The 10,463-nt window shown below is 33.9% G+C and overlaps 2 protein-coding genes across 3 annotated transcripts; both read right to left on the bottom strand.

Annotated features, from left to right (window-relative positions):
- Positions 1-1,131: 1,131 nt before the first annotated feature.
- On the bottom strand, positions 1,132-5,902 carry LOC111904992 (uncharacterized). 2 transcript variants are annotated; one of them, XM_023900676.3, is made up of 14 exons: positions 5,651-5,902; positions 4,770-5,007; positions 4,450-4,644; positions 4,136-4,375; positions 3,648-4,046; positions 3,319-3,576; positions 3,175-3,234; positions 2,768-3,075; positions 2,508-2,690; positions 2,312-2,431; positions 2,166-2,229; positions 1,918-2,013; positions 1,721-1,831; positions 1,132-1,306 (listed from the first exon to the last, which is right to left on the bottom strand). In XM_023900676.3, the coding sequence occupies exons 2-13, from the start codon at positions 4,998-5,000 to the stop codon at positions 1,724-1,726; spliced, it is 2,262 nt and encodes a 753-aa protein (XP_023756444.1). In that variant the 5' UTR covers positions 5,001-5,007; positions 5,651-5,902; the 3' UTR covers positions 1,132-1,306; positions 1,721-1,723. The 2 variants fall into 2 exon arrangements, with proteins under 2 accessions (XP_023756444.1, XP_023756443.1); XM_023900675.3 differs by having other exon boundaries at positions 3,175-3,243; positions 5,651-5,901.
- A 137-nt stretch (positions 5,903-6,039) lies between these two features.
- LOC111904991 (uncharacterized) lies at positions 6,040-9,656 on the bottom strand. Its single transcript, XM_023900674.3, has 2 exons — positions 6,434-9,656; positions 6,040-6,339 (listed from the first exon to the last, which is right to left on the bottom strand). The coding sequence occupies exons 1-2, from the start codon at positions 9,479-9,481 to the stop codon at positions 6,337-6,339; spliced, it is 3,051 nt and encodes a 1,016-aa protein (XP_023756442.3). The 5' UTR covers positions 9,482-9,656; the 3' UTR covers positions 6,040-6,336.
- Between the last annotated feature and the right edge of the window lie 807 nt (positions 9,657-10,463).

Raw genomic sequence — 10,463 nt, 5'->3', positions numbered from 1 at the left:
AGTAAATTAAACGAATTGTCCCTATGGTTTGGGGTAAGTTGCATGTTTGGTCCCTAACTTATTTTTTTAACTCGGAAGGTACCTACTGTTTGTTTTTGTCACGCGCTTGGTCCCTACTATTTGTTTTTGTTACGCGTTTGGTCCCTATCTTACCTAAAAATACTATTATTTAAATAGAGAAAAATGATGGGGTGGATAAGGTAAGGTGAGGGAGATGAGGTTGAGGGCATATTTATTTAAATAAATTAAAAAATCAAGGGCAAAGTACTTTTTTTAGGTAGGATAGGGACCAAGCGCGTAACAAAAACAAACAGTAGGGACCTTCCGAGTTAAAAAAATAAGTTGGGGACCAAAGGCGTAAATTATCCTAAACCATAGGGACCATTCGTGTAATTTACTCTAAAAAATAAAATACAAGTCTTTTGTTACTAATTTATATTATGAAAAATTAGATTGAACGGATTATAAAATTAAAATGTGGATTTGATTATGTTGGATTGACTGCAAACACTGTTTTGTCAAAAAAAAAAAATTAAATGATTAATATATTAAATATGATTATAAAAACTATGTTATTACATAATAAATCTACAGTTTAGATAAAAAGGATTATAGTGATACATTTCACACGACTCTACTACAAAATAACACATAGAATACTGTTAAAACGAAGCATAGAATACGGTTTTGCAGCCGTACTCTATAAGGGGGGTTTCCTATTCGAACATGTAATACAATACGGTTGTAAAACCGTACTCTATAATCATCATATAGTACGGTTTTCTAGATAATACAGTACGGTTGCAAAACCGTACTCTACAATCATCATAAAGTACGGTTTTTTAGATAATATGATACGGTTGCAAAACCAATACTCTATAATCATTATAAAATACGGTTTTAGGGTTTTTTAAAAATAGCCTTATTCTTTAACGAAACACATAGAATACTACTTTTTCAATGTAACCGTACTCTTTTTAAAATATTTTAAACCACAGTTTCTTATTGCCTAAGGACATTCTAAATAAATATATTTCATAAATTAAACATAATAATTACAGTTTTCTATAAAAAAAAACATGTCTATAAATAATTTATACACAAACATATCATGAACAATCAGGATGTATATAAAAGTCAAAATAAAAGCATGATTAGTCATTAATTTCTAAAATTAACAATATCCAATTCAAACATAATTTGCAATAATCCAAATTTGTCCATCCTAATCAACAAAAGTTAAATATATAAAAAGACAAATAGATGCATCTGGTAGATGTGAAACTCCATAATTTCAGCCACATACCTGCCACATAAGAGAAGAAAAGAAACTAAAAGTTGCAACTAATGGAAAAAAGAGAACATATAACTTTCATGAGAAAAAAAAGAGATAATTGCAGGAAATAGCAACATAGTTTCATTTATTTGTTTATTAAGACATCCTACTATCATTTCTTCCTATTGTTATATATGACATAATAGCAAGATCCTCCAAATTAAAAGTTTTTTTTACAATATATATTTTTCGTAGTTTAATGTCCTAATAAGATAAAGATTTGAAAGTACGATGCTACAATAGGTTCATTTTTAAAAGTACAATGTCTTCATGAGTTTTTTTAGGTACAATGTTGTATAAAATTAAATGTAAGTGCAATGTTATAATAATCAAGTACATTAAAGTAAAATGATTTAATAAAAAAATTAGGTAAGAATAACTAACCTTTCAAAGGGGAACTTGACTCAAATACTTACTCTCGAACCTTGAACTCCACATAACGATGATTTCATTTAACACCCAATCCGGAAACGGATTTTTATCGTTCCAGTTGCTCTATATATAAGTTAAAAAATAAATTATAACTTAATAAATAATTTTTAACATATTAGACAAATTGCACAAAGATTTAAGATACATACTTTGTTTGGGAATTCATATTGTCGAGTCAACACGAACTCAAACATCCATCTCATGACATAAAAACCGCACTCCCAACCTGATGGTTGTTGGTTGCACTACAAATTTGAACAATAAAGGATTAAAGAACTTTACTTTGAACCTAGGGTTTTGATCCAATGATGGAACAGGTTCCGTGTTCCAGGTAACAGTTTTTAATAAAAAAAATTAAGAAGAAGCAGGTTCAGGGTACCCATGAAGTACTTTTTACCTCAACAAGTGTCCAATTCATTGGATGTGTTGTCTCGATATCTTCCTTAAGACTTGCAACAGCCCTAAAATGAAGATTAGAAAAAAATAAATAAATAAAAAGCCATAGAAAGAAATAACAGTCGGAAATACAAAAAGATTTCTTACTCTTCGACATATTTCACGACTATGTAGTTCTCCACGGCCTTTTCATTCGAATTTTTTAGGGAATCCAAGATATACCCTGTGCCTTTGTTAGGGCAGATTACTAGCAGCGTCCAATGTAATCTAGTAATGTTAATACATTTAGTATACACAATAAAGAAATAAAGCCAATAAAAATGAAAGCAGTAAGATTAAATACCCTTGCCAATAGGGTGCGACAAAAAACTCTTTGTCTTCATGGACGCGCATTGCATCGACAATGTAACTTACAACACCCTCACCATTTGACTCGCATATCGTTGCCTGAATCTCACTCGGGGAAATGAAAGCACATTTGTTCACTTTATTCCCACCATGTGTTTCAAGCATTGAATGTAACATGCTACAAACCAAAAAATATACATTATAAATGTAAATACTATAAACAAAAATAATTTAAACATTGTTGTTTGTACTTACATTTGAAACCAAGTTATGACACTAATATCAAGCCATTGTTTATTCAACAGGCGTAAAATCTCCTCGGGGTAAATGTATGTTTCAATTTTCTGAGCTCCAAGGATCCCTGGTTCGGCTTCAACATAAATCGCATCACCAGGAGCTTCACGATTCATCAAACGTTTATACATTCTTCTCATGACCAGGGGCATTTTTTCTAGCTCGACTTGATTATTAGAAGTATGTGGTATCAAACTTTCCTTTGCTGGCTTGGTCTTCTTCACAACACCCTTTGAGATTGCTGGCACACTCTTGGTTATGCGAGGTTGCTTTGTTTTTGTATGCACATTAAAAAATTGTTTGATTATCACACATTGGTACAATTTAACATATATGCATATAATAACTAATAAGGTTTCAGAAATTACCGGGTCGGTAGCTACCGGTAGAGAGGAACATCTTTTATCTTGTTCAACATTTAGCTTGATCTGTGAGGGCTGTTAACAAGTTAGATGTTTGCACAACTATTTATTACTCTAATACTAAACAATGTTAACGATAATTCTATGTACCTGAATGATCTTAATTGCATTCCTTGGCCACTGAACTATACCATGAAGCACATCATACAGCTTACTCGCTTCTTCGGTCGAGACAGGAAGAGGGATACAATCATATTGATCATAGATCTTGTCTATGGATACCTTCAAATGATTTGCATTTAAAGGAACTGAATGTATTTGTCCATTCCCATATGGAAAGACCATCCCTTTTGCACATTTCTGGTTCATCGCACCGTATGGTATCATTAACTCGCAAGCAGTAGGAGTCTGCAAACATATAATGTACATGTTAATATATGATCAAATATCTTGTATATAAGAAAAAAACAGATGATTACCTTTATCCCATCCAACTCATCTGATACAGTAGAGACGACACTATTTTTCTTCAACACCGGACTGGTAATGTGTCTGCCTTCATTTTTTGAGAGAAACCGATGCATATATGTTTTCATCTCTTCAATCTGAGCATTCATCTCTTCTATCTTGGCTTCCATTTTGGCCTCCATCATAGCCTCTACCTCGATCCTCATCTTCTCCTTCATATCTTCAAAGGTATTTTTATCATGGCTCTTCCTTTTTTTCTTATCAACCCTAGGCATGGATTGTCTCAAGCCAACATTGTGCCCAACAGCCCTCGTACGACCTGGATGCTCGGGTCCTAACACCTCTGTAAGCACATCTTCTCCAGGTCCAGGAAACCAATCTCCATGAGATAATTGGGTATCTTTTTCAATCTGTTAGTCCAAATAAAATTGCAAGGGTAGTTAAATTCTAAATAGTTTTAAAATAAATGATAACATTACAAAATGAATACTTAACTTACCAAGTCAGATGCCAAGGGGTAGAGATTAGTAGGTAACGAGTACATCCCTGTGGGATCACGTTTTAACCTAGCAAGGATAAAATTCCTTGCACGTTCACTTCTTATATTATGGAACTCTGTTGAATTACCAGACTCCATCTCCTTTTCCCATTGAGGTTTCATACCACGATAACCACGTGGGCCTATCCGTGGTGGATACTTATTCAACCTTGCAGTCTCTGTAGCTTTGCTGCTTATTTCCTGGAAAGAAGTAGCAGAATTAGAAACATTGCAATATCCTATTATCATATAAAGAGGGGTAAAGTGAGCTAAACCTGGAAGCTCGGTGATGTTTTGAGTTGAACAAAAGCGTTCCATGTAGGCTCATCCAGGTATGGATATTCAGGTACTGGATTTCTACCCTTCTTTAGGTATTCGGTAACAAGCCTGCTCTTGTAAGCCTTCCATGCCTGATTGCAAATTTTTAGTACCTGTTTTTTGTGGCTATCATCTTCTATATTCCAATGTTTCTGTTTTTTTTACAATAAATATTAGTAATATATATATATATATATATATATATATATATATATATATATATATATATGAATGTATCAATTAAATGAAAGTACAATTAACAAGATCACACAAATACCTTAATGTTTAACCACAGTTCATCAACTTCAGCCTTAGGAACTTCATCCCAACGCAATATGAGGATAGAAATCCTCGTCCTTACCATGACTCCACAATAATTGCTAAACTGAGATTGGGTAGCTCCGATATTTTGGCCTAGCTCATCAAATTCAATTTCCAAATCCACTTTGTTTCTCGGGTTTCCCCTTATCAGTGTCACACTTCTTTTTTTCCTTTGTGGTTGATCCATTGTATGCCTACAAAATCAAGTAACATAATTTCAGATATGCATATTAAGGAAGTTATTGTTAATGTGTATTATGGTGAAGAAAAAGAAAGAAGTTGAAATAGGTGTATGATGATGATTGTTGGCTTCTTCAAATTGAGAAGTTAGCATGCTAACTTCAGTTAAATATCCCCAGAACAAGATATTTGTTAGGAAAGTTTGTGAATCCCCATTTTCTGTTGATTCTTCTTGTGTTTGACGAATTTCAAACAAATACTCAGACTGAAATTTCAATCTGATCGGAAACAGGGTTTCTGCACATAGGGCAAGTTGAATGTGAATGAAACCACATATCAATGCATCATTCAACATGAAATCCATGGCTACAGTAGAATTCTGAGTTTTTTCTCCTTCATCGAGCTCTAATATACAAACAATACACGGTAATCCATCTTTGAAGTCATTTGGGTCGAACCGGAATACCAATTCTCATTTATATTTTCTGTAACAAAATACTACATCGCTAACTTGAAAGTGCGAAGTTACAATTTGTTATATGCACAGAAACCAGGAAAGAAAAGAACTTGAAAAAGTTTGATAGTATGACACTAATTTGTGCCTGTATCTTGGGTTTCGTTCACGAAACGGGGGAAAATGATGATTAGAAGAATTACCTGTTCTCACAAATCGATTGAACTGCTCTTTGCTTTCGTCACTGTGGTATGCTCTTCGATGCTCTCAGAGAATTTTCTTTGATCCGTCAACTGCATTCTCAAGTGTTAAACCCTAAAATTGAATTTAGCGGGGAAAAATGCGCGCCTAAAATTGCTCCTACCATGATCTAATGGATCATGGGGTACTGGTTTCTCAAAAATTAGCAGTGTTTTCCTCAAAATTTTGATCGTGGAGCAACTGGAACTCACACCCATTTTTATGTGATATTGAAAAGAATATTAGGATTTAAGAAAAATTATGAGTACCTTTGGCATATAACCATCGGTATACTCATAATAAATAAAGGTGTTAATTAATGATTATAAAAGTAATAAATATCGTAAGTGTACGTTTTCCTTTTTTTTTTTTTTTTTTTTTTTTTTTTTTTTTTTTTAATAGCCAAGTAATCCTTATACTATATCTATAAATATTAATATTATAAAGGTATACATACATATCTACATGCATACACATAAATATTTATAGCGCTTTTTTTAACGTAGTTTACTAGTGCAATGAAAATAATATAATATTTTAACCAAAAATACTAGAATTATTTATAACTTACCAAAATTCTAAAAATAATTTGAATCATGTTCAAGCATCTTCCATTATTTTCCATTTTAATGTCTTTTCTCCTGACGTGTTACTGCAAAAATACAAATTGTAATAATTGTTATTATAAAGTACTAAAAATTTATAATCACTTTTTTTAGTTTCACGACAGATAAATAGTTTATTACCTTTCTTGCTTTCCGTTTGCGTTTTTTTGCAATCCATAATCCTTCATTGTGATCTGATCTTAAATAAGCAGTATCATCAATATCGACATCTGTAGATGGGATACCGATAGAAAATGGGGGTAGTTCATCAAACTGATTGTATTCTTCCTCGTCCACTACATTTTCAATGCCAACTATACGTCGTTTACCATGCAAGACAATCTGCCATGTCGAATCTTTTGGGTCCTCCACGAAGAATACTTGGGTAGCTTGTTTTGCTAGGATGAATGGTTCAGATGCATAACCGTCTGTGGAAAGATCAACAAGTGTGAAACCGTCGTTGTCAATTTTAACACCTTGTCGATTGTCGACCCATTTACACTTCAACATTGCTATAGCAAAGGAATTATAATTCAATTCCCAAATTTCTTGGATGACACCATAATAAGAATTTTTAGCGATCCTCGACCTTGTTTCATGATTTGTGCTATAAAATTCTGTCGATGATGCTATTAGCGTAACCCCGCTATTTTGATGCGTAGTTTTATCATCTTGCTTCTTAGTATAAAATGTATACCCATTAATGTCGTAGCCTTGGTATGTTGCAACAACATGTTGTGGGCCGTTCCCCAACTCCACTACTAACGGATCCATGTTTTCTCCGCCATAACTTTGTTTCACCTTGTCTTTCAACCATTGTGAAAAAGTTTTATTATGCTCAGTGGTCAACCATCTATCATTCTTATTTTTATTATTTGCTTTTAACAGTAACTTGTGCTCATTTATGTATGGAGCAACCACTGTCATGTGTTGTAAGACTGTAAAATGTGCAATGTGGAAACTGTTTCTGTCTGGAACTACCATCTTCAATCCAATTGTCCCAACACCTTCAAGTCTTCCCTCATGTCGAGAATGTGGAACCCCTATACTTTTCACACCTTTTAAATAGCTTGTACAAAACTCAATTACCTCTTCTGTAGCATATCCTTCAACAATACTTCCTTCTGGTCGATGTCGGTTCCTTACATACCCTTTTAAGAAACCCATATATCTCTCGAATGGATACATGTGTCGTAAGAATATCGGACCACAAGCCTTAATTTCTCTTACAAGATGGGATATTAGATGAACCATGATATCAAAAAAGGAAGGTGGAAAATATATCTCGAGTTGGCAGAGAGTGATGATAATATCACGTTGCCATGAATCTAACACCTCAGGGTTAATCACTTTCGAATGAATCATGTTAAAAAATAAACAGAGCTTTGTGATTGCATGTCGGACACCGTCTGGCATTATTCCACGAATTGCAATGGGAATCATATGTGTCAACAGAACATGACAATCATGAGACTTCATACCAATCAATTTCAACTCTTTCATCGACACCAACTTTTTAATGTTAGCAGAATAGCCGGATGGGACTTTCACCCCATGCAAACATTTACAAAATTTGGTCTTCTCGGCCTTAGACATGGTATAACAAGTTGGTGGTAGATACGTACGCTTTCCATCATTCTTAACAGGTGCAAGTTCAGGCCGAATTCCCATTTCGACCAAGTCTTCCCGAACATTGATACCATCCTTCGTTTTCCAAGGAATATTCAATAACAAGCCTATCAAACTTTCAAAAACATTTTTCCCAATATGCATCGGATCAAGACAATGTCGGACTTCCAGGTGCTTCCAATATGGCAACTCCCAAAAAATAGACCTCTTCTTCCAAATATTTTTTGGGGGTTTTTTACAACACTTTCCAAACACAGTGTTCAAATCATTAACTCGTGATAATACATCTTCTCCCTTCATTGGTGGTCTTGTCACTCTGTCTTCAATTTTACCATCGAACAAATGTTTTTGTGTACGATACACATGTTTTACTGGAAGGGACCTTCTATGACCCATGAATACATTCTTCTTACAATTTGTTAACCATAACGAGCATGTGTCATCTTCACAAATAGGACATGCCTTTCCTCCTTTTGTAGTATATCCTGACAAGTTTCCATATGCAGGAAAATCACTTATGGTGCAATAAATCATCGCTCGAAGTTGGAAATTTTCCTTCATGTAGGCATCATATACTTCTACGCCCGAGTTCCACAATTCCTTCATATCATCAATTAATGGAGCCAAATACACATCAATATCGTTCCCAGGTTGCTTTGGACCTTGAATTAGCAAAGTCATCATGATATATTTTCGTTTCATGCATAACCAAGGTGGAAGATTGTAGATGCATAGAAGAACCGGCCATGTGCTATGGCGACTACTCATGCTTCCGAACGGATTAATTCCGTCCGAACTAAGTCCAAACCTTATATTTCTAATCTCCTTACCAAATTCTTCAAAATTAGAATCAATATTCCTCCATTGTGGTGAATCAGCAACATGTCTCATATTTTCGTCTATCGTACGATCTTCAGCATGCCAACGCAATAGTTTGGCTTCTTTGGCATTTGTAAATAATCGTTTAAGTCTTGGTATGATAGGAAAATACCATAATAGTTTTGCAGGGGGGCCATTCTTTGTCACATCACTATTTTTTTCTGTTTCGCTTTCTCGCTTATACCGTGATGTTCCACATGTAACACATTCATGTAGGTCAGCGTACTCGTTTCTATAAAGGATACAATCGTTTGGACATGCATGTATTCTTTCAATTTCCAAGCCCATTGGGCACACCAGTTTCTTCGCTTGATATAATGAAATAGGTAACTCATTTTGTTCGGGAAGCATTTCATGCAATATCTCTAATAGGCTTGTGAAACTCTTATCACTCCAACCATTGTTTGCTTTTAAGTTAAGCAACTTTAGCACGGCTGAAAGTTTGGTAAATTTTGTACATCCAACATACAATGGTTTTTCAGAGTCTTCAAACAACTGTTGGAATTTTTGATGATCTTTTTCTGCAACATTATCCTCCAGATCATGCAACATGTCATCTAAACCATCACAACTCTCACTATCCAAATGACCATCAGCCTCATCATGACTACACTCTGGAGCAGTTATATCATTATCAATTAACAGTTCACCATGTCGTGACCATCGTGTGTACCCACTCATAAACCCCTCACATATTAGATGTTCTTGTATTATTGAAGAATCATTAAACTTATGACAATTTTGACACTTTTCACAAGGACACCAGATGTGACTTTCTCCTTTATTCTTCCGATCATCCTCAGCTACTTTAAGAAAATCAAGCAAACTTGCCAAATATTTTTTGCTAGCACGTGGTATTTCATACATCCAAGTATTGCGATCCATCTGGAATTTAAATAATAAATTAACAAGCAATATGATGCATGCATAATACAAAATGTTATTCCAAGTGGCAAAAATGCTAAACCACTTTTTTAATATTTTTTTTGTCTATGTAAAGATGAATTAAGATATTGACTACTTAAGAAGAAACAAATAACATTTCACTTTCACTCTCCATATTTGACTAAAATAATCAATTGTATCTTATGGAAAACATACATGACTTTATTCTCATTTATTTAATTCGAATTGCATCCTATAAACCATGTCCATTTTAACAGGTTATTATGTAATGGAATACATAACTAAATAAAAAACAATGATATCATATATTATTATTATTATTATTATTATTATTATTATTATTATGTTTAACAAGTAAAAAACAAAATAAATTAAACAAATACAAAAATGCTTCCTGAAAATAGGGGTCAAATAATCTCACTATTATTTTTATTTATATTTTAAATTATAATCTTTTCTTAATATTAATATATGATTTTTTTTTACTTATAATATATTATACTAGGCCTTCTGGAGTACCGGCAACGAACTTGGTCGTCGTCTAGCTAGCTACTAACCACGAATATGAACACAACCTTGATCCTCTCATTGTGTTGACCTGGAGCCACAATTATGGTCTCTCGTGCTTCCCGCCACAACCAATCTTCTTCTCTATTCCTCTCTTCTTCTCTGTTGCCGGTGAAATCGACCACCACCACAATCACAGTGTGATGAGTATACCAAGTTCGTTATGGAAGGAATGTGGAAGGCGATGATG

The sequence above is a fragment of the Lactuca sativa genome, chromosome 4 (assembly GCF_002870075.4).
Source record: "Lactuca sativa cultivar Salinas chromosome 4, Lsat_Salinas_v11, whole genome shotgun sequence".
NCBI classification, from domain to species: Eukaryota; Viridiplantae; Streptophyta; class Magnoliopsida; order Asterales; family Asteraceae; genus Lactuca; species Lactuca sativa.
This window is presented reverse-complemented; position numbering and strand designations above follow the sequence as displayed.

Excerpts from the sequence above, each read along its gene's own strand:
- LOC111904992 (XM_023900675.3), bottom strand. The coding sequence starts at position 5,000 with ATGGATCAACCACAAAGGAAAAAAAGAAGTGTGACACTGATAAGGGGA. Across the intron at positions 3,076-3,174 it reads TACCGGTAGCTACCGACCCG|CAACCTCGCATAACCAAGAG; the intron begins GTAATTTCTGAA and ends ACAAAAACAAAG. Across the intron at positions 2,691-2,767 it reads GTCATAACTTGGTTTCAAAT|CATGTTACATTCAATGCTTG; the intron begins GTAAGTACAAAC and ends TTTGGTTTGTAG.
- LOC111904991 (XM_023900674.3), bottom strand. The coding sequence starts at position 9,481 with ATGAGTGGGTACACACGATGGTCACGACATGGTGAACTGTTAATTGAT.